The sequence below is a fragment of the Necator americanus genome, chromosome III (genome assembly GCF_031761385.1).
Source record: "Necator americanus strain Aroian chromosome III, whole genome shotgun sequence".
In the NCBI taxonomy this organism is placed as follows: domain Eukaryota; kingdom Metazoa; phylum Nematoda; class Chromadorea; order Rhabditida; family Ancylostomatidae; genus Necator; species Necator americanus.
This window is the reverse complement of record NC_087373.1, coordinates 27,447,510-27,475,294: the sequence shown is the minus strand read 5'-3', so window position 1 is coordinate 27,475,294 and position 27,785 is coordinate 27,447,510. Positions and strand designations below refer to the sequence as shown.

The following is a 27,785-nucleotide window of genomic DNA, read 5'->3' as shown; positions in this document are numbered from 1 at the left end:
CTACTAGTGTATGCGAATAAACAGCTAAACGAAGCTAGGAGAAAAATCGTTTGCGAGAAACGAGATCTCGTTCACGATCACTTCATTCGACCACCGTCAAGATACACAAAGAAAAGTATATTCAAAGGGAAACAACATTGAATTGCTTTGAGTAATCGTCTTCAAATTCCGCACCAGTAATTAACAGATGCTCTCCTGTTATCACTGTTTTATTCCGTAATTTCGTTAATTTCGCCGCTATATGGACTCTGTTTCCCTTTTTAATCCAAGTCGATATGAAAGAAACCAAGCAGCTGGCGATGGTTGACCTGAACTGGATGGCTCATGGCATTGGTAAGTGCTGACGTAGTGTTTACTTTTCTCGGTAAAGGGGGAACGTGATGGATTCGAAGGATGAGTAATAATATTGATTCGGCAAAAAAATCCAAAAAAGTCCTCGGGAAAGGAGACAATTTTTTGGGATCCCGCATCTTGTTCCCCGAATTTCCTGAGAAATCCGCAACGATACAACAAGCATCCTCATGCTGCGAAAGATTATGATATTTACTATCTTGTCTCATGATCTTAAATTTCAAGTTGCTAGCCTCGTCAGTGTTTACATAATAATTTTTTTTGGTCCTAGTCTAGACCAAGGAAGAACCATATTTCTTAAAACTTCCTTAAAACTTCTTAAAACTCTCTTATTTCTGCTGCCTGGGTGACTCAGACAGGTGAAGAAGCAGAAGTATAAATCGTGGAACCATTGTGAGCAGAGAAAAAAAAATCAAAATTACTACAGGTGTGCACAAATATGAAGATTGGCAGCACCAATAAAAATCTGAGAAATACAATATGGCTATTTATCAATACAGCAACGTTGAAAAGTGAACAAATACACGACGGGAGTTCTGACGACCCAGGAAAACACACACACATTACAATAGTTAAAAAGAACTCTAATAATACTCTTGCGGATTTTGCTCTGCTTTGAGATATGACCATTTAAGGATATAAATGATAAAACTGTCCGGTCCAATAATCACAATAGTTCCTCGTGCATATCAGTGCAATAAGCTTTACAAATGGTAAGGAAGGCCACAACGTGAGCAAGAATGATGAATAACAAATAGGTGATACACCCAAAGATAAGAAGTGAACTGAAAAGAATTCGTTAAGACAGCAATCATCTCTAGCTAACACCCATATGCTTGAAGTGTACAATTTCCTCATAACTATACAATTTAATTTAATGATTAATTTCACACATTCGGTCGTGTGTTATGCAATGATCGGAGATGTCGTTTCGAGTCGACAATACTTTCTCGAAGTTGCTCTTCGCTTTGTACTAATTGAATCAAAGTATCTTTGTAGAAATGCCATTGTCTGCTTTCCTCCTCTTCGAAAAATCTCGACTGAAAAAAAAAGTTTATATCAAACGATACAGCCGAATCCCGTTCCAGAGAGGTCACACAGATTGTCAAATATCCATGAAAGCGAAATACTGCAACCTTAGAACTCTGCAGTTATACATATGTGTGCTCAACAACAAATCTGCTACTCACATTTTCAGCACTCCTCTCAACTCAGTGGAAATGAGATAGGTACCATGGTGCAACACTGTTGCAGCTACGATCAAAAAGATTTGGAGTTTACCGCGTCTGCCCATCCACAACTCTAAATCCCCAAGTATCCAATCAACTAAACCCCTATTTTTCTAATCTTTCAGAGAAGGGAAACATCTGGTGTGTACCACAGGAAAATTTCGAAGAAGAGCTGCAAAAGTAGGCCACCCAAACTGGAAATTTCAAGATTTTGTCAGAAAAGAAACTTTCAAAAAAAAAGCACTTGGAAGAGAACAAGCCGATATATTGAATTGAACATATCGGTTCAATGCATATTTTAGTTTTGGCGAAGAAAAACTCATCCTTGGTGGATTGGGCGCATATGTGTATTGGAGGCTTAGACTGGATGAGCGCCCTTCATAAAAAGACGCTTGCACGATAACTCGCCAAATACACTAAAATAACTCGAAAAACGAAAAAAGCTAGGTAAGTGAGAAGTTAGGACCGGTTATGGAGAATTACGTGACTATTCTAGTGATGCTAAGCAAGTCCGCTGTTATTTCCGGGTACTAATAGCTTCTGCGCCAGAACTTCATACAAAAACCTCACAAACAGCTGCGATTAAGAAGAACATCGTTTTCACAAATTGCTATTGATTCGAAAGATATTATTATGTTATTAGGATGTCATTACTATTATGTTATTAGGATGACAGAAACGCGAAAAAATAATTATAAAAAAAATGTAACGTAGATGTGTTAGCCTGATATTTCCAGCAATAACCAAAGAAATTTGGAATCTGAACTCGTTAGAAGTTCGAAATGGCGGTTATAGATTATCTTCCCTTAATCCACATACGGTCACACGGCATCCAGACAATACGAATCTTCAACACTAATCAACTAAGCACTGAGTTTTACCGTGTGGGCTCCGTCTTTGTACCCCAATTTTTTCCATTTCAGTCATCCTTAAGTTTGTATGCTGTGGTTATTCTTGTTAACTTAGTTCAATTATTTGGATTTTCTAGGTTCAGAAGGGTTATATTTCTGTTTCAACAGAATATGGTCTTCTTTTATTTTTATCGAAAAAATCCCTTCGTTTTTCCCCAATGACATCATTTTATAGTGCACTTACGATAGCGAAGACTACTACAAAGAGCGAAACCAAGGTGGACTTACCATTGCGCATTCGAGATCCCTTTCTCTGCGAGCATAGGTCAGTCGAAGAAAATTCACGTCAGCAAGCCTTCTTCGAAGTCGCGACTCTTCTAGGAGTGCATCAGTCTGAAACATCCGGTGCTAAGTACACGACAATTTCCGTTCTGATGTTTTCACCTCTCGAACTAATTGAACATAGGGGTCTCAAAAACATGAGAACCTGTACATATACCTAAAAAATTGGAACAATTTCGCCAACCTGGTCTCCACCATTACGAATGTGTTCGACCACTTTAGCCATTAGACATCGTAGCTTCATTTCAAAACGCAGAAGCTCTTTGAAATGTTCCAAATGACGTCGAACCTGAAAGAAAATGCAGATAAATTAGATATATGGTTCCATATAACTCAAAATAGACTATGTAAAATAACCTTATTGGCTAATGAAGGATCGTTTTTCTCAATAATACTGAGTAGGTACTCTCCGTTTCGCTCATTCGCCGACATATCATCACCGATAGCGTTTCTCTCATCTTCGAAATCACAGAGGCGTCGATTCACCGAACCAATCGACTGAAAAATGGTAGAGATGACGTATAAGTCTGAGAAAGACTATAAAAATATGAAAAGAATGTGGATCGAGTACGGAAAATGATTATTATTCCAAGAGCATGGCAACAATACGATCAGTGGAAGTTATGTAATAAGAAATTATCAAGCTGTTGAGGCAATTCAAGAGTTACTATCCATATTTTAAATTCGTAACTTTTTTGAAACAACACATCTGAAAATATAAGATTGTACAAAATAAATGAGAAAATGGGCTCAAACAGTAACTTCATGAATTCGCGAGGATATAATCATACATCATGAAAGAGTAAGGACAAATGAAAATCGAAGATAAAACTAAGAGCTCTGCGAATCACAAACCTCTATTCGTTTTTCGTCCAATTTTCTAAGCTCTTGAGATCCAAGATCTGAAGAATTGTAAGCCTGCTGCAGACTGACAAGTGAAGGAGAACCGATCAAATTGTTTAAGAACGTTGAGGTGGTATGAGAAACTGGAGAGGCCAAAGACCCCAGGCTCGTGGATCTGAATGAACACATAAGTTCAAGTTAAGAAAAAATAAAGAAAAAAAGAAATAAACTATATTACGAACTTAATGGAGTACGATGTGGTCACAGAAGTAGCGTACATGGGGAAAGCAATAAACCTTTTGAGTCGACTTATGTAACAGTGTCTCTTATCTAAGAAATGTGACACACACCTGTTCAGATGATCAACCTTCAAATTCTTCGGCTTTGCTGGCACTGCTGGCTTCTCTTTCTTTATCTCAATATCATGCACGATTATTCTCTCTTCATTGGGCATTGGATGCACCTGAAATTGTTGGGAATACTCGAAACTACATTTTCCAAATGATGATACTGTGATTAGAAAAAAACATTCAAGAAAAGCGGTGATTGACATAAACCTATCATTTTTGCGAGAATGATAAGGTGAATCACCTATAAGCATTCCTTCAATCTATGCGATGAAAAGTGGGCCATAACGAAACATCCGCGGACTTTGTTTGTCTACAAGCCTTCGTGGCGAAGGTTCATTCAAATAAGCCCCATAAATGTCTCATGTTTGCATTGCATCTCCATACCTAGCTACAGTACAGATGAGTGACTTAAAAACCTTGTTAAATTCTCGAATCAAAAGCTAAGCAATGTGGCGAAGAAATCTGCAAAAATTTCGAACAGCTTGCAAACTGAAAATGGTCTAAGAAAGGAGCACTTGAAGCGTAGGACAAAAACTACACAGAAATACACAGTCATGGGGTTGGCTACGGTGGTGTTTCGTATAAACATTGCTTCACCGCCGCCCATAGCGAGAAGAATAAATTCAAACATTCAGTCCCTGTTGGTGCTCTTAGAGTGACTAGGTCCCATTCATACGATCTTCATAGATTTAAAAAAGAAACATTCAACGTTATGCCACAGCAAACGTAAAGTTAAACTAAAAATAACATATTTGAATGGATGATTCCTTTCTTTGATCCCTCAATAAAATGAAGAGTTTCGGGGATTTGTCATTCAACACATACCACACTGCTGTTTTCTAATAGAACTGAACAGTTTTCCCCGACTAAAAACACTCTGGCACTAACCGGATCATGTTTACAGTGCAACATTGGCTCAAAAAAACACTCACTTCGACCGTAGGTTTTGTATGCGGAGGTGGAGGTGGCGTAGAGCTGCTTGATATAGATGTGTTGGTGATATCTAACGAGCTCATTGATGTCGAAAAAGTAGAGTTCAATCTGAAAATTGAAAAAGATTGGCGGATTGAACTGAAGGCTATGAACACAACAAGAAATAGTCAGAATAAAGTGGAACGATCACATAATTTCAGAGATAAGTCGCATATTACTCGATCTACTGTATAGTTTGATTTCTAAATAAGATCAAAGCAAAAGTGCAAAGAAAAAAATGTATGAGCGGAATAATTGGTGCGACCAACACCATACTTGAGAGTTTCTGCTGCGCTTCTGTTCCAAAAACGGTGTTTCGTGCAGCAATGTCCGTTGGCTGAAGTGGACACACAAGTTTTTTGCTCCATTCTGATTGAAGAACATGTAAGACGGGGTTCTGAGCATAACTGGACACCAAGCGCACTGTGCGCGTTACATCTGCACTTGGTCAATAACCAGCACAAACCAACTTCGCTCAAGATTGGATAAGGGGACTGAAGTAGCGAGAATGGTGGGCAGAAGCACTGTCTAAGCTTTTTAAGTTCGAAGTGAAAAGCTGCAAGCGCGATGTGGAACTGAATCATGCATACAGATTCGGCAGAAATAGCTCAGAGACGGAAAGAGTGGAATAGAATCGGCATTATACTTCACATGAAGCGGAAACATTTCCGTGAACAGCGAAGATAGAAAAGATATTCTATAGCACGTAATGTAAAATCTAGAGTTATGTAAAAATATAATATCTGGAAGAGGAGAATAATGCATAAAGCGCGTGGTTTACTGCATTAGGACTGAAAAGGCAGCGCCGCAATAACCTGATGCTGCGCGACCATGTTTGTCTTTGCAATATAAACAGAACAAACGAATGAAAACCATTCTAACAATAAAAACAAAAGTGAAAGAAAAAAGTGCGCCTGCAACGTGAATATGGATTGTTGAATTTGAATTGTCGTTCATTTCGTTCGTGTAATGGTGGTGAGGTTTAATTCAGAATAGAGAGAGATTATTAGCTGAATATCACTCCTCCTCATACTGTAATCACAATATCCCCACCGAATTATAATTGAAATATGGTTGTTGTCGGCTGCACAAAGTTGCCCAAAGCAAAACTGAAATCGCCGTGCTACTAGTACCAAGTCCATGAATTGTATACAAAGCGAACAACGTCGTTTGGTGATCGCAGGGAAGCCGTTCATTTTGTACGTCAAGGAACAATTGTGGACAGTGTTGACCTCACCATCCGACAGGCCCAAAACCAAGAAATGCCACAAAACACTGCCTCAGGTCCGCTTCTCAAACAAACAGAGGTACAGGAAAAGGGAGCTGTCATCCAATAAAGAATTGAGAAGATGGAACGATGTTCAAAATTGTTGAACAATGGAGGAGAAACGGGGATTTGCGTAGAAAACGTTAGCTGGCCGGCTTAGAACATTTGCTCACAGCTTCTGAATAACCGAAACGAAACAACGAACAAATCCTCAAGATCAGCACAGACAAAAACGAAGAAGAAAAGGACCCTCTCGACGACCAGCGCCGGGAAGGTCGTGTCTGTTCTGAACAAGCCGAATAGTGTCACGCGCGCGCAAATACGATCGAGTTTACCTTTCGCATATTTTCGTGAAGATATAAAATTCCCCCAAACCAATACTATATGCTGTTTATCTACTGCACTTACAAGTCATCAACGCAGAAAATCTGCAGGGAAACTCAAGGCAACAACCAATTGCACGTTCACAGAAGATAGGAGTGGATTACGGATATTGAAGTCATGCACATAATTAATTTTGAAGCTCTCTCCAAAAGCGATCTTTCTGTTTTACCAGCGTGACTAGTTTCCGACTGGAAACGGGAAGATGAAATGGCTGCGATACAGATTTGAAACGAGGAAGACCAAAACGGAAGCCTGAATGGATATCGAATCGAAATGAAATGACGATTACGGTTTATTACACCATTCCAAATAAAAGAAGAGCTGTGTGTGAGATGTGAATGTTAACCATTGCTAGTTGTGATCGATCTTGAGAGATGTGGATAATACGGTCAAGAAGACGCGGAGAATTGTGCGAAAGGAAGAGTAGACATAGAGATGAGACCTTGTAATGATTTTGATTGAGATAGGTCTGTATAAAGAAAAGCAGAAAAGAGTCTAGAAATGGACAACATAAAGAACGGGTAGCCACAAGGAACTACTCATAGAAGAGTAACAGAGAAGGACATATTTAGCAACAGTAGTTCGACCAAACAATAAAACAAACGTCTTCAATCGAGCCACTTTGTACAAGTGGCGAACATCAAGAATTTGAGGGGTTGCAGATGGTCAAAAGGATAAGCAGTCTCATTTAACGACGAAGGTGTTTGAGGACTACGACCACTGCGCGAGTGTGTTATCGGCCGCGCACATAACGATGTGGATTCCGCACATTCCTGTCGTAGAAACGCCATAAATGGTGTTGCGCAGATGTACAGGAACGTGCAAGCATACAGAAAAGCAGTGAAACGAAAGAGCGGTATGGAAGCTAATTTTCATCATTTAAAGGGACCATAAACAAAAAACATGAAGGTCTCACCTCGGTTGGGGGACTGGAACATAAGAAGGGTCGAAATCCGGCAAAATAGACTGGTAAGCACCCGAATCAATGAGGGATCTATAATTACTCTCATCGGGAGTAGCAGTTGTAGTAGGACTAGAAGATGAAGCTGTTAGGAATGGCGATGGACGAGATCCTCTGAAAAAAAACAAAATTGTGAGATCAGAACGACGGGAATTATGATCACTCACTGCTCTTCTCTTCTTTGACGAATCTTGCGTTTAGCACCGGAAGGGCTGCGATGTAACATCACAGGAATGTCCTGTGGAAAGAAGTTTCGCGATGGCTGAAACAAAAATTTACCTATTTTACACTTTATGAATTTGCCCACCTAAAAATCTGATATCTTAGAAATTTTGTGCAACTTCAAAAAAAAATCTCCAGTGTACACATAAGGTGGGAATCACCTAAGTTAACAAAGTCAATGATATTTACATGAAGTTATGTCTGTCCAGTGATTGATTTGTAAAACAAGTTTGGAAATATACGTGTTCTGATGAAGGTATACGATGCTACAGACAAAATAAATCCAATTATTAACGCACTTCTGACTCATCAATTACGTTACAATTTAAATGTGACATCAAAGCAATCGTAATAACCTAGTGAGAAACACAGGGAAACAACGACTTTTTGCATGCTTTTTTTCCAGTAACCGTGAAGATTTCCAGATGGTGATTCTTCCTCCTCTGATCTCGAGAATATGCAAAATAGTTTTACTAAGTTACAGCTGATCATATAACCTAATCACCATTTAGGTTCTAATTAACCTGGTCACAACGCGGAGGAGTGTAACGCATTGTATAACTATTAAATATCTAATCCATAGTAATCATAACCATAAATATTCTGAAGTTATGTTCAATCTGACCCAACCGCTTTCAGAGCTTACAAAATGCACGAAAGTATGAAAAATGCATAAGGATTTTTTGTTCCACATAGTAAGAAGACTGACAAAACCACAGCTCTAGAAGGTACTGAACAAAAAAAAAGGAAGGAAAGCGTAATGTTCTTCCGTAAAGCGTAATATTGTGAAAGAGAAGTACAATTCCTCCTCCCATTGCGTAACGGGAAGCGTGAGGAAGGTGGGTGACTCGATACACATCCAAACTATTCAACCAAAGCCCTCACGAACGCGCTCTCTGGGACAGAAAACGATCAAAAACATGGAAAGGATAACACAAGTGCAACAGTTGTTCAAAGAACCATGGCGTTGTTTAGATTTCATATTGTTAGGGACATGCAGCAACACACGGGGACGTGGGCCAGAACCGGCCGCAATGACGTAATCGGACAGGAATTTACGATGACTCATCTGTGGAATGGCTGCTGTCGAGAGAGCTGACAGTTGAAGCCAAATACGCGCATCCTACAGTGACAGCACTGTAAACAATAGTAAAAACAGTAGCAGTTAAAGTACAGAAATGATGTCACTTCACATATCTGCACTATTTAGTGCAAAACTACTGCACTGACCTCTACAACACTCGATCAGTGATGCAAAATTGGCATGCCAACGAAAAAACGGAGCGCATTCCGTTATGTACCAAAAAAAAGCTGCTGAATGTGATGAGAAGGCATCATTTTGGAGATGGATATGCCATCTGTGCATTTGTGCCAGCAATGCAACCGATGAATTCAGTATAATCCGCGATTGGGGTACTTCTCAACGCATATTCTTATAATCCCTAAAGAGAATGGGGATGAAACTTGTCAAAAACAAAATTACAAAACAAACACACTAGTTTGTGGGATTAAGTCAGGACTGGATTCAACTTAAAGAGTTCAAAAACTCTTGGATCCGAGTGAACTTAATAATTTAACTAGAAGTCTTAAAAATCAAAAAACAGTGAAGGGTGAAAACAGTGTTGTGTTCAACATCATTCACCATCCTCGCACTCAAGATTATCTTCACCTCCACTAGGGGTAGATTCAGTAACATTATTAATCTCATAAACAATACAGTAAAAGCCATAAGAGTAGAGAACTTTTCTTACACATCGTCGTCATATTAATAAGGGAAAACAAACCTTCATAACTTGTAGCTATAGTCGGATGTATTCTGGCAGTGAATCAAGGACGTACAGCGTGAAAATCGGTTTTTAAATAATAAAATGAGAAGGACAGATGGTGTGCGTTGACGAAGGGCCTTTGTTAGGTCTCACTGGCTAAGGTCAGACCCGCCTCTCCGCAACGCATACCGTGGCAATTAACGCAGGAATGCGCCACGTAACGCAAACCTCTTCAGACCTCATCGAAATGTACGTCTTAATTTCAAATTTGTGTGTGAGGAGGAACAAGTAATAAGATATTGCGAGCAACTCAGTAATAAAACAAAGAAAAGGAAAAGCGCACCCTGATCTCCTTTATATGAATTGAAACATGAAATACATAATTAATTCCGCCCAATCTTCCTATTGCTCGCAGCATATGTAGTCCTTATTTTCAAAGTGACACAGAATCGGAAATCTGTCTGGAAAAACTCATTTTTTCTCCTTCGTCGAGTTATTTCACCAAGCCAGAACTGTTCCCAGTCATGATTAAATAACAGTCAGCAGTGTAGACGAGATGTTCCATATCTTATCCATATCTCATCAAATCCCAGATATCTGACGTAGAAATTAACCTTCTAATAAAAATACAGTCATTCTTATTACTGGGATTCGAAACCTTTTCTTTGGGAAAGTAAGCTTTACTCGCTCACAGGGGCGTACTATTGTATATCACACAAGAAATCTTTATCAGTCTCTTAGGAAGCGTCAACACCTTGCTGCAGGAAGGAAAGAACACCAGGCAATTAGAGGTGCGTCCGGGTCGAAAATGCCTATATCGTCAACGGCTAAGCATGTATCGATCGACTCCGCAAACGGCAAAAGGACCGCATACAGTGAGATTCGGAAAATTAGTGAAAAAGTGATCCGGTAGTATCATGGTAGAGGAAGGCTAACTATTCTGAAAGAACATGAAATCCACAACACGGATGTGAACTTTGGTGGCCCACACGAAAACGAAAATAACAATGTTAAATGCTGAAGAAATAACAGTTTCAACAAGTCATATGAAATAGATAGTCAGCAGCGAACACGAGTGGACAAAACTTTGAAAACAAGACAGGAATGGACCAAACAGATTGAGGACGCTATAAGCTTTATTTATTAATTTTGGATGCAACACCACTCATTATAACAATAAGTTCATATCATTATTATTCATTATCGTTATAACAATAAGAACTTGAAACTGCAGACACTAAAAGGAGCTACAGAAAACAGAGCTTCGCTGCGCATAGAAAATGCTGCCAATCGAAGAAGAATCACAATAAAAACACTGGGAAAACTAGAGCAGCCTTTCATAGTTGACTACAACATACTTAGCGACCGTCTCCCCGGAGGTCAAACCGAAGTAATCTTTCAGAGACTTGCTTATTGCTTTACGATCTGCTAATTTCTTAATCAGATCGATGTTATCGAAAGTTAGCTTCAGTTGCTTGCAACAACTGCCTTAGCTACACCGCATTCAAAAAACGATTTTTTCTCTTTCTCTCTCCTTCTTAGCACTCATTATCTCCTCATAGCTTGTGTTACACCGCTCCTTGGTGTACTCTAAGAGCACGTTTAACGGGCATTGTACTAACGTGAATGTAAGAATAGACTGGCTAATATGGGATGCCTAGCGTCGACAACATCGTTGAGTATCCAGGTGTCGCAAGAACCACCACAAAAACGCGTACATCTGCTAAGAGTAGTTCTCAATCTCTAACAGATTGGGCACCTTTTTTGGCTTCTAACAACTTTTCTTTCTCTTTTTTTGTCTGCACACTAATGATTCTTCCGCAAAAAAAAGATTCTCGCGCCGACGTTGATTTGTTCACGTGATGAGGAATCCGCCGTCGTCTACACATTTCGCTTATAAATATCAGAAAAACTCCCGTTGTTGCGTTTGCGTTTGCGCTTGTGGGAGAAAGTGAGACGCACGTACAGTGGATACCACAAGGTGATCTATAGATGATCTAATGTCGTCCTTGCGCCGAGGATTCGCGCTATCCATACGCGCAACATTTAGATAGAAGGAAGAGACTGCAGACGAGCGAGAGCAGTCGAGCATACTGCGCCAGTAATTATACAGTCGTTGAGGCAAACATGTGGAGAAAGTATCACTCACCGTCATTACTTGGTTGTAGAAGCGTTGACTAGCCACCCGATTGGTCCTAGCACAAGTGAGGGTGTCGGTCTCGTAGTCGACCGACGACATCTCCAGAGACTGAAAAAGCATTTTTCAATACAGACGTTCGAGATACTGCACGAACATTTCAGCGACGGAAACGGAAAGTACGGAATGAAAAAAAGATAATCACAATCGACAAGAAAAAGATGAAGAATACAAAATGAAATGACTTTCAAACAAAGACATAATTTGTAAAGTAATATAAGAAAAGAAAAGTAATATAAGAAGTATAGGCACAATGAACGAGAGACAAAAATGTATACTCTACATACAACGACCACCTTATAATCCATCGCAGTGCCAAATTCTGGTCATAAAAACGGAAGTTGAAAAATACCGTCTCAACGACAACACAAAACACAAACATTCTTATCAATTGTAACGATTTCCAAATATTGCGAAGAGTGCACAGTATGAGTAACAAATCGCAACGCAAACGGATTAGAAAACAGAAAAAGGAGGACAAAAACAAGAATGTGGGCAAGGGTTAAACGAGAAACAGCTCTAAGTTTCTTCCAAAATGCTCCGGTAAAGAATAATAAAGGAAATGACTAGATCTTTCGAAGTCTGAATGTTCGACTTTTGGTGGAGCTCGTCAGTCACGCAGTATATTGATCTTTGATGAAATGTACACGATGAAATGTTACTATAATTTATTGGATACCGTGATCTAAGGTGTATTCGGTCAAGTGGTTGAGTTAGTAATTGGAAAAAAGCTTCGACACTTGACGGTTTAGTTGTGGGAAGGTTTTGTCGGTCAATTTGTTTTTCGAATCGCTCATTTCAAATACTGAAAAAAGTGATTTGCCGAAACGTTAGCCAATAAACTTGTCCAACAACCTTCTGCACAATTCATCAAAGATCAATACATCTCTTTTCCAGAACCTTTCCAAAACAAAGTAATCCTATTGGACAGAGTTATTATTATTATTATTATTATTATTATTATTATTATTATTATTATTATTATTTACTTATTCAACAGACTTCTGAGAATCATACGTAAGGAGCTAATTAGAAAGAAAGGCAATAGTTTTAGATCGTCCTGCACAGAAATGTCCGAAGGTTGTACGTTTTCTTCTCTTTTTTCAAAATCTCGTGTTCGAGGTGGATCTCAAGAACTAGTTCTGTAAGAATTGACACTAACAGCATTTCATTTCACTCGTTAAGAGAAGAAGTTTCTTAAAGGTGTATATTGAACTCGATTGATATAGGATACGTTTGTCTTATCAGAAATATGAGCGGTTAATCATTAGTCCAAACAATTCGTGTCAACAGCTTTGCAACCTGAAAATAGCTGACGGTTAGGCTGCCGGCAGAGTTCAGAACCGCGCGGTTCTGAACTCTGTGGGCAGCCTTAGGTCAAAACGGCCTGAGATGTACTGCAATTGCGTAAGCGGATCCGCTCATAGAGGGACCCAAGCTAGCTCCCATCGGAATGAGGAACAAGGTCCCACCACGCCACTTTGAGAATAACCACTTGTAAAACTTTACTGCAAGATAACACTGAACCTCGTTGCAGCACTCAAAGATGAAGCGTTTTTTTCTTTTCTGAGTGGCCACTCAGCAAAAATTTTGATTTCGATATTTTCAATGTTTTTCTACTGCTTCCGCAATATCTCAGATCTCTAACTTACCAAAATCAACTTCCGCGAGCAAATTAAACTAATGTTTTCGACTCTACTTATCTCAGCTTAGTGTGGGTGTTGCAATATCAAGCCTTATTTCTTCGACCGTGTTCAAGAAAGCGTATAAATTCATTCACCATCCCTCTTTTTTACCTCATATGGACTAATATCTCCCCAAAGAACCAAAATTTTCCTCAGAAGTATCGAAAATGGAACTGAACAGGCGCTAACTAAAAAGTGCAAATTCTAAAAATAACGTTTTGAGCAAACATGGAAGCAAGAAATACGAGAAAAAACGACATATAAGGGCAGTCAAAACACAAGCATGAATGAGAATCAGAATTGCACGAGCGTACATTGAATCAGAATCATTCATCACCACTGCAGTGTAACGAAATGTGAATGAGATATAAATGAAATCACAAAAAAAGTTAACCGATGGCAAACGAAAGGAAACATGAATCCGTGTTTGATTTCTTGTCCCCAAAACACTGAAACGATACGAGAAAACGATAAAATGACCGCTGACATCCGCTAGAACTTCTGCTGCTCAAGAAATTGACCCAAAAGGTATAGTGCACTCTCATAGAGTGCAATTTTCGGGTGGCCCACTTAACGTCCTTGCAAAGTCAATAAACAATGGCATCTTATCCAGTTGATTACTGAATAATCCGCTAATAACCAAAAGAAATATAATTCATTTAAAAAAGCTGCGAAACACGATATCCTACTAAAAAAGGACACGTTAGCAACAGCACATGGCATCGATTTGAACGCAGCCATTAGAGCGTGCACTGAAATGCGGTTGACACAGTGGCGGAAATCAAAATGATTGCAGTTACAACAAAAAAGTCAAATAACCTAGGTGTAACTTACGGATGCTGTGCTTTCCTAAGCTAACTATGCCGGGTTAGCTCAAGCGCATTTTGCGGATAGCATAGATATGTGCTGTCGAACTGGAACCTACGATCTACGGCACCTTTACGGAAGCTGACTAATATTGCTAATGTTGACATTTTCCGATGCCGATTGAAAACGACCGCACTTTAGACATTATTCAGCCAATGATCGGCATCGACGAGACAACGTAATTTTTTGACGCAACTATAAAATGTGTCACTATGCTTGAAGGCGGGATCAACGAAAATAGGTATTTTTCCACCAGAATACTCGTTGATATCCACCCAGTAAGTGGTGATCCTCAGCGGGAATAATTAAATTAAAGAAGATATAAAATGTTCTACATAACTTTATTTGCTGTGATTGTCCATTGATAGGAAGTGATACATTTCTTATCACTGATCTTAACTTTTATCGACGAAATAAAATGCAAACACACAGACAAGCTCGAAGTCTGCTATTCTTCACCGCCTTACCTTCCACCTCCCCAGTTCTGTCGTTTCACCTCTTTAGTCTGCTAGCTGCTACCCTAGAAGGGTAAGGCTGTGAACTTCCTTCTCATTGTTAGGAAAAGAAAGGTTGCAGTAGAAAAAAATCAGAGCATCGTGGTCAGAGCAATTCAGCAAAAAAGAAAGAAAGTAATCAATTCCACTGATTTTCTGATTCCCTCTACCATTTCCAATTTGCTCACATATGTTTTAAATAATCGATAGTAGTAATCAAAAACAAAACATTAGCAATGACATCAATTCCGATGAAGAAAAGGAAAGAATCCCACGAATTCGAACACTTATTGAGAACGCACGGGTCGAGGTCACCACCAATAATCTTAGCATTAACACGAATCTTTCTTTTGTATGGAGAATCATGTTTTTCACCAAGTTACCAATTACTTTCACTGGAGTAGTCTAAATTGCTCCTAGAAGCATTAATTGGTATTTTCAAAGTCTTTTGGGGAAAAAAATTGTGAAGGCATGGGAGACATTAGGGCGCCAACCCGAGGTAGTGCTCTGGTGGCAACCGCGTGGGAAGAAGATAATATTTCAGTTACAACTAAATATTCACACACGTGAGACGTTTAACAGATGCTCACACGGGGCTTGCAAAAAAAAAAACTAAGAAAAGGAAACAAAAAGAAAAAAGGTAGGAGGAAGTATAAGGAGTGTACCTACTGGAAATTGAAATGACGTTTCGTGACGACCAATGCGATTTGACAGGAATCTGGTAGCAGTCGAGCGTAATCAAATCGTTTGAACAGTTGTAGGAGAGAAAGGAATGCGGTACGCGAGAGCGATGCGCTGTTGTTTGCGGTCAGTGGTCGCTGAGCCCGCGATGATGATCGAAGGCCTCAGATCGATCTGAACACCACGACCTATACGACCACGACAACGAAAAGCCCTAAGATGGATGGAAGGATGGATGAATGGTTCGCGGATTCACACCACTACACCTTCATTAGACCATCGGCGGCTTCTTGTCGTCGTCGATCGGACCGGACTGCTCCCAACAGCGCGCCGACAGTAAATTAGCTGCGACCAATTGCAACGTATCCGATCCATTCACGGGTGCCCACGGAAAAGGAGTCCCCCGTAAGTTTGACGATCACGGTTGCCCTTCCCAAGTGAAAATCAATCCAAGGTTCTTGCAAGTTCCTGAGCACCTTTTCTTTTACTTCCACTATTCCCATCGTGTTCATCATGTACCAAATGGCTAATAGGAAATGAGAAATGATTTATGTACACGCATGATTTATGCACATGTATGCGTAAACAAATGAGCGATGGTCCACCATATGGCGGATATGACATGCTTTAAGGTGTCTACAGATAGACACATCCACACATATCCATAATTTCGTCCCGATTGGGGAGAGGGTGGTACTCAGACTATGTGTTGCTCTAAATAATGCTAGCGGTTGTTCCACACAACGTGGAGAAGGATTAGGAAGTTTCGTGGACGGCGGAAGTATAAGCACAAGCTCCAGTTACTACTGACTTCTAATTCCGCTAATTTCCCGCCAGCGGTAAACATTCGCGAGAATTTTTGTATAGTTTTAAATGTTGGTGGTTGTGAAAATCAACGAATGCTCGCATTCCTCAACGAGTTCCTACTTCGTTCTACTTCAGAAGTAAAGGATTGAAGCAAGACAGTGCTGCATATTACCTTAAAGTCAAGAAAAATATTCCAGAACATGTGAAACGTGGTATGACAAAGTTGTCATTGGATTAATTTTTCAAATTGCACAAGTAAAAAAGGTAGTGGATCTTTGTAATGACAACGATAAAAGTGTGAATAACCAAGGATAAACACGGGCAAAGCTTCCTTTAGCTGCGATATTTCTCTCTATTTTCTTTTTCTGTAAGAAAACTGATGCAACTGGAGAGATTTCTGCAACTAATTCTCACCAAAAACCATTATCTAAGAGGAATACTAGCGCAGCAAGCGTAAATTCTCATCGCACAGTTGTTAGCGAAAGCAAAGAAACCCATAACCAACAGTATTCCACCGTCGAGATCAAAGGTCGCGTCGTCCGCCGACGCTGCGGTCCACTTTTCGGGAAGCATCTCGTTTCTATTTACAAGGACTGTCGGCATTAGTTCTTCTCTTACGAAGTTACCAATTATACTCCCCTCTGTTACAATATTGGAAAACGTTCGAAATGTATAAACAATGTCATTTTGTCTCGTTCATGACCGCATTTACAGACGTCTACCTCTTTTTCCAATTGTTGAACTGTAGGTCTAAAACGTCTGTCAAAAATCATCGATAAAAGCAACGATTTGGAAAATGAACCATTATTTAAATACACTTTAATATTAGCCATGAGCTAAAGCGAGAAGCAAAGCGCGACTGGAACGAAGAACTCCACGAAAGAATTCAATTCCTTTATCGGACAGCATGATATTAGCCTCAACAGCCACTGGGGTTCCACCGAGTCCTTCTCCCACTACGAAAAAAGAAAATCTCAGTCTCCTACAAAGACAGCAAACGATAAGAAGACCGACATTAGGTTAATGATAACTTCTCCAGCTTAAAGGATGAGCTTAAAGGGTCTGACGTCCGACGCTTGCGATGCGCAAACGCTTTCGTTTGAACCAAGAATCGTTTGAAGTTTACGAGTGGGTGTCTAGCCTGTACAATAACTTGCGGAGGCTAGCCGATGTGTTAACTCACCCTTTTCATTCTCCCGGACAAGTCTGGGACCAATTTATTGATCTTAGAGGAGTGAAAGGCTTGATTGCGCTTGACACCATCGACCGTGACACTGCAACTTAGAGCAGTGAAATCACAGTCCGATCAAGAATTTTTTTGCCCGAACTGAATTTCTATGCCTTTCGCCCCGACGAGTCTACAGTAGACGCTAGCGCGAGCGGTGGCGAGACGCGTATTGCGTTAAAATAGTATGATTGCACTCCGCTTAGAGCGGCTGGAAACATTGCGGTCTTGAACAGATTACTCGATGTTTTTAAAGACAGCATATCACGAAGCTGATAATTTTTGGACCTTTCTTGGCAAATATAGAACTCAGGTGTGTAAAAAACTCAGGCGTGGCCCCGCCCAATTTCCCCTAACCGTCCTGAAAAACGGCAGAGGAACCAAGGCGAAATCCTCGCGAGGTACGTTAGAGCATGCCATCCTTGTACATGCTTCGATTTCTCAGCAGCGTACTCATTGGTTTTACTTCAACAGGATCCTCAGGAGCCCTCATTGATTTCCTACTGCTCGCTCGCGCACGTGGACGTAGGTTATAAGTTGCTCGGAGTTCTGCATTAGACATTGACCAATATTGGTCTAAAAAGGAGTATTCAGGTGACTTCGAAAGCTATTATTTTCGTGATGCTTGAACATACTATCAATTGACTACAACAGCACGCAAAAGAGACGAGACTGCAGGATGCGAAGTGTGTTTGTGCCAGACAGCGCAATGGAATGCTTCTTATTCAGCGATAACACAAAGGACATAGTCATTTTCCAATGACATTTTACAAACTACGAGAGCGAATTTCGTAAAACGTCCATGCCGTCTATATTATACTGCATTCCGATTAATCAATACTTTTCCAAAGCAAGGTTGCTGTAGGCAAAACCTTTGAATGTACCAGTCCAACCGCTTGAAAAGTTCGTAAAAACCAAGTAAAATTAGAAATTAAGATAAAATGAACTGAATCGAAAGTAAAATTGAGATTAAATTAGCTCGCTGAATAAGAAGCATTCCATTGGAAAGAGAACAAGACATTAGCATCACGTTCTGCTGATCCCGTAATTTTCATCGTCTAGTCAGAATTTGTAAGAGGTCCACTGTGAACGCACGGTCAATCGTTCAAATATTGCGAACCAAGCCCTTCTTCCCTCAGGGGTCGATAAATTGGTACCAGACTTGTCTGGGAGGATAAAAGCACTGACTTCATAGAACGTCTGCCCCCGCCCCACCCGGAAGTCATTATAGGTAACAGTATAGGTCAACACCCCTTCCAAAACCTTAAAGGCATCACCCCACGAATCTGAGGTGGTACGGATTTCAGGTGGAGTATTCGTATACAGGGTCGTAGATTATGGGGAGGAGGGTGATTCCGTTCCTTTCTTCCTAATTCCCGTAGAAAACGGCCCGGAAGATACGGCTTCGAGTGTTCTGGCGCACTATTTTCCACAAGGAGTTCGATTGGAGCGTGCCAGCCCTGTGCGGCGCCGCATCTTCCTAGCCGTTTTTTTACGGCAATTAGGAAGGAATGGACGGAATCGCACCCCTCTCTATATACGTATACGAATACTCCACCTAAAATCCGTACCACCTCAGATTCGTGGGGTGATGCCTTTAACGATTATGAATTGCAGTAAAAAGCGTCCCAAGTGAATTAATATGCCGGACTTTTATCTTTTCAATCAGGATTCTGCAGTAAATACGTAACGTTTTCTGAAGATAGAAGTAGAATATAGAAGCACAAGAGTGGGAAATTAACTTCACATATACACACGGTGAACGTAACTTCACCGCTACTTCTGGTGATCTTCCTAGCTCCCACCTTGCTCTAAAATTCAGAATAGGAAAATCCCAGAGTTACAAAAATAGTAGAATTGTTAAAGAAAGATTGTTTCTTGATCATTCTAACGGAAGAGAAGAAATGCTCCGAAGGCGCTCGTCTTCCAGCAACGAAGGGAATGATGCAAGAAATTCAACGATGACGCGTCAGCATTTCCAATCAAAAGATGACGGCGGCAAACAACGGACTTATTTGGTATGCTGATAACAAAGCGAGCCTGAACAAACGAAAAACGAAGGATCACATTATAGTACACTCCATTTGGCTGTGTTGGACATCGAGTGGGTTCACTACGACTGAAAATTGTGAACATAACGAGTACTAGCATTTAAAAAAACCTCCACTACTGTTTAACCACACAGAAACCATATAAGGGTAATTTTCTTGTAGAGGAACAACGAGCTATCTTTAAACGCACTTGTTTCTCGCAATGTATGTACAGTCTTTTATGTGAAATTGCAATGATGGCGTTATTATCACCGAAATACACTGCTACTTTCTTCTTTCTATAAATGGCACAAAAACGCAATCGTGCGGGAAAAAAAACAAATAAATAAATAAATAAGCTAATAGTTGGTCGATCGCCCCATAGAAACACTGAACAGCAGTTGCTGGCAGTGCAAGTTTATATTTTCCATCTTCCTAGAGACCTAGAAATTTCTGCGACAGAATCTAAAATTATTTTAGTAAGTCCAGAACTAGCACTTAACGTGCCTTTTATGATTTCTCTAACAGACAATAAATTACAGTCGCCGAAGGAAGAAGTTCGCCCCAAGAACGAACATAATAATTTGTCTTCTAAATTCCTGATCCTGACTGGCCTCGTTTGCTCAGCATTTAAGTATGAATTCAGCGAAGATTCGCATCTCTGCAAGCCCTCAGACTGTAACGAGAGATTCGAACTTATAGCTGCGATCTGAGGATCTGAAAAAAAAGGAACTAAGGATCGAATGGCGACTACTGCGCAAATGCATTCATATATCTGTAATTATCATTGTTTACTACATCTATCTTGGTTTCAAATCACTTAGAAAGAAAACTCAAAAGAAATGCATGCTTTTTCTTTTGCTGAATTTGATTCGATGCTAATGTACCCTACAAAAAAAAAACAGTTCGAGCTACCGTAGGTCACAACTCAGCAGCCAGGGAACGGTGTTGAAATATTGTGTCAAGTCCGACGTTGTTGACGTTTCAGATGATACGACGCTTCTCGAAGCCCTTCTTATTTCAAATTTAAAAAAAATCCACAAACGACTTCTGCACATGTCAATATAGTCGAAAAATTCGGAAAAACGGACTTAGGAAATGTTCGTGTGAGCGGGCAATGAATTGGAGCAAGCGATGGTCGGGATTTAAACGGTTTTGCGTACATGAGAGTGTGTTTCAGCTATAAAAACGTCTTTTAGAAAAAGTGTATGACGTTTAAACGAGATTTAAACGAATTTGATCAAGAAAATAGATGAGATGAGATGGTTTGAGGCGATATGGGTTCAACAAACTTGCTGTTCACAGTAAAAATAAATCAAATCAGCGGTAATAATGGTACCATCGTGTACCACAGCGCCTGTATCAGCAGTGGTGGCACGATGTAAGCAAAGAAGGTGACTTTTATCTGCCTAAGACCACAAAAAAGAGGGATTATACAAATCGGACGATGCAGGGCAACCAACGGTGAGCTGACGTTAGTTTAGCATGATTGAAACGTTTTGCCGATGTCTATTCTCCCAGCACAGCAGAGGTGGACGAGAAAAAAGGCACTGTCAGCAAAAAAGTGGCCTTTTCAGCGCACCAGACCTATGAGGGTGTCTACTCAGGAATGCTGTTCTTGGCGGCCTTATCGGGAATGGTTTTACGAGAAAGAATATTAAAGATGTCGGACCAATACGATGGCGGGTATTCCAAGGTGAGGAATTAGAAGAAAAAACCTACAATAGCAATGAATAAATCGATGAAGTGTTTCAGGAGAAGATTTTCAAACAATTTCGGAAAAAAATGCAATTTTTTCGGAAGGACAAATTACTTTCAACTAACTCTGTCCACTTATAACTGCGATTATGACTTGACGATTGACAAAATGTTCGAAATTCTGCGGCAAATTTCACTAGGACAACCTTGGCGGAGGCAAAGAAATGGAACGAATGGCACGTGCGCTCTGCTCTGAAAAGAAAAACGATATGAGAATTCAGCAAAAGTGCAGCGGAGAAAATCGCATAAATGTGATGCTGGAAATGATAATGTGTGGCGAGAAAATATGAGTGACGCCTTTCTGCAGAAGGTATTTAGACTGAAACCTCTCCCAGACCATTTTGCAAGGGACTGAAGAGGCAGATACTGCACTCACAGGACATTGTAATCAGTTTTCTCACTGGTGAAAATATTCCACTTAATAATTTGAAACTTTCTGAAATCATAAAATTAAATATATAACCAGTATTTTTTCATAATTTAAAGGAGATTATGTGGCGAAAATTACAGAAAAGAATGACGCTCAAATGTTTCCCTTAGAAGAGTGCTAAATTTATCGCAAAATGATCGCTGAGTAGGTAGAACTTAATGGAATGACTGAAGTACAGCCAATACTGCGTAGCAACTAGGGAAAGAAAGGGAAAACTTCAGAAACCTAACATGTGTGCTTTTTCCAAAAAGCGTCGATAGAGCTTCTGGATCAAATGAAGGCGAAAAAACATTTTCAAGAAATCCAAAAATCATCTTCAAATTTTGATGACGGGTGCACAAAATGTAAATCTTAACGTCTGTATAGACGTCTCCCTACAGAACAACGTCAGAGGGCGTAGATACGGAATAAATTCTTTTCTCCTTCTCGGATCTTCAGAAGAAATACCATCCATATGGAACCATGTTCATATACAGAAATCCAGCTATCGGAAAAAATGAGCTTATCCTATTTTCTACGGACAGAGTTCCCTCCCATTATGTGAAACCGTAGAGTAGATTTGTGAATGTTGTCGCTAATCGCTGAAGATTTAATATGCATGGAAACGTTGCAGTGAGGCGACACTGGAAGAGAATAAACGAATGGAATGCAAAATGATAGACAATCAAGTCATTTTTTCCATACATCCAGAGTTTCCGTCGTTCGTCGTAAAACGCAAACTTTGCCGACAGCCGAAATTCCACCGGTTCCGCTGCACGTTACGCTTTTACTTCCGTCACGACAGAGCATCGAACCGCGCAACTGGTCGAGTACGAGAAGTGCGAGCAGTTGATGTCCGTGAGGGGATGAAAAAATGAGATATTCTCGAAGTTGTGGAAACCACTGGAAGTGCGGTGGAGTACTTCTCTCCATGATTTCACTTAGATGAAGAAATGACCACAAAATCATCGTGTTTCTCTTAAAACTTTCACCTTGCATCACTCTTTTTTCTGCAACTGAGACAGTAAAGTGATGTTACAACAGGTAGAACTGGATTGGTAGTCGAAACACCAATTTCGGAGAGATTTCTCACAGCATCGTTTTTGTGGTCTTTTCAATTTCGTTAAAGTCATTATTTATATTATCTACCTCTATATTTATAATTTATAATAACCCATTATAATCGCATTATTTCTATATTTTATATTTATCACATTTTGCATTTTTGCATATTCATTTATATTGATTTGCCTATGTTATGTGTTATATTACTTTATTCATACAGTCATACTGTAGTTTTTCTTTGTGAAGTGACCGTGGAAGCAAAAGATTCCTTTTTCGTTCGTTTAATTGGAGGTGAGCAAAGAGTGAAACGATGACAGGGTTTGCTCATAGGGAGTTCTGGAACAACGGCAGCATTTTATCTTCATTACTCCTTGCTCTGATATACAGCTGTTAGTGTAGAAAAATACAATGGGATATCATTAAATACCATGGAAAGTACTGGTATTTCCGTAGTTATTGCGCTGCGTTCTTAGAGGAGTGATGCGAATTTGTTTCGCCACCTATGTAGTTACGAGCGACCACGGTACCCATGATAGACGGTCAAGGCCCCACTTCCCCATATATGTCCCTTGAGGAAAGGTTGCTTGTGGAGAAAAGAAATTCTGGATGAAAGTGACGAAAGCGAAGGTAAACAAGTTGCGCTCACACAACTTGCACGATTAGCAGCGCTTTTTCAAACAACGTCAAGTCCCCTCATCCACACATCCGCCGCGAGTATAAACGATGTGGAGATTTTCTGCTCAAAAAACTAGGTTTTAAGATTGTTCATGCCTATTCCTTTTGTGAAGTTACCTTTAGTAAATTTGGGCGATCATTAGAGGGAATAAAACATTCGATGGATGGAAGAACATTTCATTCAGCTAGAAAAACACTTTCAAATCTCTGAAGACCAGAATCGGAACAAAAGCAAAGGAAAAGCTCCTCTTAACATCCTACTGTTTATATTTGAACTATATTTGAACATATTACGATAATTTACAATTGAACTTGAAATGATTTCCATAAGCATGAAAAAAGTAGCTTTAGGCCGAACTTGCTATGTAGAAAAGCAAGTTCCGCTGCCTCTCGCTCTTCAGGGACACATCCTCTTTTTTATTATTCTACCTGAGACAATTAATCCAGTTCCTGTTCATTCAACATTGGCGGACAGAATACAAGACTACATAACAACTCCTCCAAACTAAGATGTTCATAGAAGGGGTTGGCACGTTACCCGCCTAGGTAAGGAAAGCTGTAGAGAGAACAAAAAATAAATGAGAGATACAAAAATGAAAAAGAAAATGAAGAGCGAGACAGAATGCCCGGATGATGATGAGATAGGACAAATAGGGAAATTCTTGCATAGGGCTGCGTTCTGTATGTGTCAACCATTCAGAGCTTTACATAGATGGGAGGTAAGTTTTTCTTTGCTTACCTAATTAATTTCCATGAATAAATCATGACATTTCCAGCCGTAAGAATTGAATGCGTTTGTTTTTGCTGCTTTTAAGGGGCCGGGTTTAGCGCAGCTGCGTAAACGAAACCGCATTTGCCGTCGTCCAAAAACAAAAACGACGACACCAGAACCGTTATGGAAAAATACCACAAAATAAAGGCATTCCATTTAATGATAACGAGCATAACATTCATAGAATCAGTGCACAATTTTAGACCTTCACGTACGATATACAAATAATTCACTTGTGAACTTTTCCAGAAAGAAAGTACAAGCTCACCAAAATAAAAATACAGGCTAAAAGTAGTAGCCACCTATGAGAAAAAAGAAGAAAGGGCGTTGTTTTTGCCACCATAAAGATTTTAGCGCCGAAATACACGAAGACACAAACTAAGGACAAAAAAGAGTTTCCCCGAAGATGCAAAATGAATAGCGAAAACAATTGTAGCTTGCAATGAAGAACCACTATGAACAAAAGATTGCGAACATAATTTAGGAGAAAATGTAGATGTAAATTTAGAAAATGTAAACAAATAAAAAAGATGTAATCGTGAAAAAAATTTGTAGGTGTAAATGTACATAGGTGGGATGGCACTCATGTTTAGATGCATTCACTACATTAGTGACGTCAAATTACAAGAGTAAGAAAAGATCTAACCAGTACGAATACATATTCGAATACATATTTGGGTACATTTATTAATTTTAGCGTAAACAAACCTTTATTTTGGAAAACTTGGATTTCCTCAAAGATTCTGAAACGACGCGAGAGGTGACATTGAATGCACCTACATACTGCTCAATCTATTCATTTATTATTTGCTAATTTACTAAGTAATGCACTTAGTGTTCTTTCATTAATTTAATAACTTCTGGGCAATTAGTGATTAGTGCAATTTTAAGGCTTCATTCGTCTTTAACCTTTTGCACTCCAGACTAGTTAGGCACATGGTACACCAGCAAATCCAGCACTTTTTCGTTAAACATGCTATCCTAATCCTAGGCCACATATTCTATAAACCAGAAAATACATTACAGTTATTGCAATACTGTTTATTTGCTGCATACACCATTAATAGCAAATTTTAGTTAGTAAAATAGTAACCAGGTAAATTGTTTACATCTGTGAATTTCTCGAAGGATGACATTTTTGGAAGCAGTCGTTCATATGCATTCGAGGCTTCCCAGGACAAGTATCACAAAATTCGCTAGTCCCGCGTTTCCATTTTCTCTGTCTGTTTGAACATACGACACGGTCTCTTTTCCTCCCTTTCCGTAATATGAGTTGCAGAAAAAGAAGTAAAAAGTAAAAACGCAGCGCAGAAAACAGCAGAAGCAAAAGAATTTTATTTTAATTTTATTTGGAGGCGCTGAAATAAGCTAAACAAGTTTGTCGTCGCTACGGCGACGGTGGATTTAAAGTACATATTTTCAAAGTCGCACGTACTGCGATCACGGAGTGCAAAGGGTTAATTTTTCTGTAAATTACGACTTATGAAGATTCATGCCCACAAAAATAAATAATTGGCAGAGGTAGCAGCATCGATGCGTGATCGCTGAAAATAACGAAGTCGGTCGCGAACAATTCACACCACGAAATGCGCCTCGATTCCAAAATCGACGTTTATTTCCCGACTGAATAAGCAATGTATGTAAATAATAGTGTATCGATGTGAATGCGAAGTTTTTCAATGAGTTAACGACGTTTTTTTCAGGATCGAGAAAAGGATTCGGTCAAATGGTTGATTTATGGCGTACTGTAGGGTGGATGCGAAAAACATCAGCATCTAATCGTAAATCTTGAGAGGAATGCGTGCCGAATGGGTGGAAGTGAGGTCCGGTGCTCCATAAGCAGACATGCAGATAATTCATCGAGATAGGAATCATTCTCACATGAATAATGACAGGTGCGGTACGGATATCACGCAAATCATCACGGATGTTCGGCGGACAAAGCGGCAGATGAGCGTGAGAATCGGCGGTGAACCGTACGATAATCGAGGGCGACATGTACTACTGCGTTATCAAATCGGAATGTCGTATTCTACAGCAAGGAGGGAAACATGTGCTCCGGAAAGTATTCTCACTTCAGAGCAAACTATTCCGTGATGAAAGTGAAAATACAAATATCTCACATTCAGAGGAACAAAATCGCTTAAAACAAAGGTCTGAGGAAAGGATTTGACCCTCTTTCAGTGAAACTTTAGCTCTTGCTTCAAATACCTTATTAACGAGATATCTTGACACCTTGTGATTCACGAAAAAAAATTACTTGTGATTTGTTTTTTGCGTAGCAAGAAGCAAAAGTACAAGAATTAGAACAAGATATTCAATATCTAGCTTCCAAAGTTCTGAATCTTACTATAGAGTCTCACAGATCTTTAATGACATAAAAGAATTAATTAAATTAATTAGAACTAACCATATAACAATTAGAATAGTTCTAGGAAAAAGTCAAAATCTGATCAGAGCAACTGCGGATATGGGGGACGAGTTGACACCAGCGCGATGAGATATTATTTACCTTTAATCATCCTCATGATTGAAGTCCGTTTTTCTGTGTACATAGATGGGCATACGCGGCTATTGCTGAGCAAAAAAATTTGCATCAACATCATGGAAAAAGGAAACATTCCGCAACTCCAAAAGAACAAACGATTTTTCCTCACCACTTCTAATAGGTACTATTTTGAGTTTGCCTGTCTAGAATCTCTAGATAACATTTCACGCACTGCTAAAAAAAACTGAGAAATATTGCAGCCTTCGTTTCTTTGAAAGCGAATCCTTGGGAAATTGAAACAAAATATGTGCGATTAAAACAAATAAATCGTCTGACAACTAATTTTCAAAGAAAGAATCGTACAGTTGTAGTTGTGTCATGAAAAGACTTAAAAAAATAATGAATTGGTGCAGTTTTTGATGATTTTGAAAGCATCTATACGCTCCACTAAGTGAGTATCCAAAATAAAATGATTTTTAATCAAAGCGATTGAAAATTCGCCGCCAAGTGATGCACGACGTAATTGGAACGTAGGTGAGGGTTCTCGATCATCATTGACACACATATCTCTGGATTTTTTTTTCACTTCTGGAATAGGACGATCCAGTTGTCTGATCATTTGCTCAGCAGGTACTTAAGAATGGTTGTCCTTCTTTCTTAGAACGCTTCTGGAAAATCATTTCGAGATGAAATGAAATGGAACAGTTTGTCCAAGGGAAAAATGATAATTGCTCAACATTCTTTTCGTTTTGCTGGTTTGATTCCTATGCGAGATTTAGAATCGTGAAACGTACGCGGATTGAAGGAGGTGAAGGAGAAAGAGGTGAAATGAATTTACAAGAATAAAGCCTATAAATCAATAAATTATAAGAGGTGATTTTTTTTCTTGTAGTTGTGATTTTTTAGGAAACTGAAAACAAATATCCCTTCAAAGTTTAAAAAAAAACAAACCTTTATTTCAACAATATTTTTGTTTTTGATATTTTCGTGTGGAAAGTGTGGAAAGGAATTAGGTGGGTCAGGTTCTGTCTAGAACCATTAACACCACGTACCAGCTCACAGACTGAAATCCATCCATTCGAAACCAGTCGCAT

General features: G+C 39.5%; 1 protein-coding gene across 2 annotated transcripts; it reads right to left on the bottom strand.

Annotated features, from left to right (window-relative positions):
* Positions 1-1,238: 1,238 nt before the first annotated feature.
* RB195_011110 (uncharacterized protein) lies at positions 1,239-27,785 on the bottom strand (the record flags this gene model as incomplete). Of its 2 annotated transcripts, XM_064192395.1 has the most annotated exons (13): positions 1,239-1,391; positions 2,720-2,824; positions 2,958-3,062; positions 3,131-3,271; positions 3,629-3,791; positions 3,967-4,079; positions 4,899-5,007; positions 7,506-7,664; positions 7,718-7,812; positions 11,688-11,786; positions 15,451-15,499; positions 15,563-15,636; positions 15,729-15,734. In XM_064192395.1, the coding sequence occupies 13 exons, from the start codon at positions 15,732-15,734 to the stop codon at positions 1,239-1,241; spliced, it is 1,371 nt and encodes a 456-aa protein (XP_064049978.1). The 2 variants fall into 2 exon arrangements, with proteins under 2 accessions (XP_064049978.1, XP_064049977.1); XM_064192394.1 differs by lacking the exons at positions 15,451-15,499; positions 15,563-15,636; positions 15,729-15,734 and adding an exon at positions 27,744-27,785.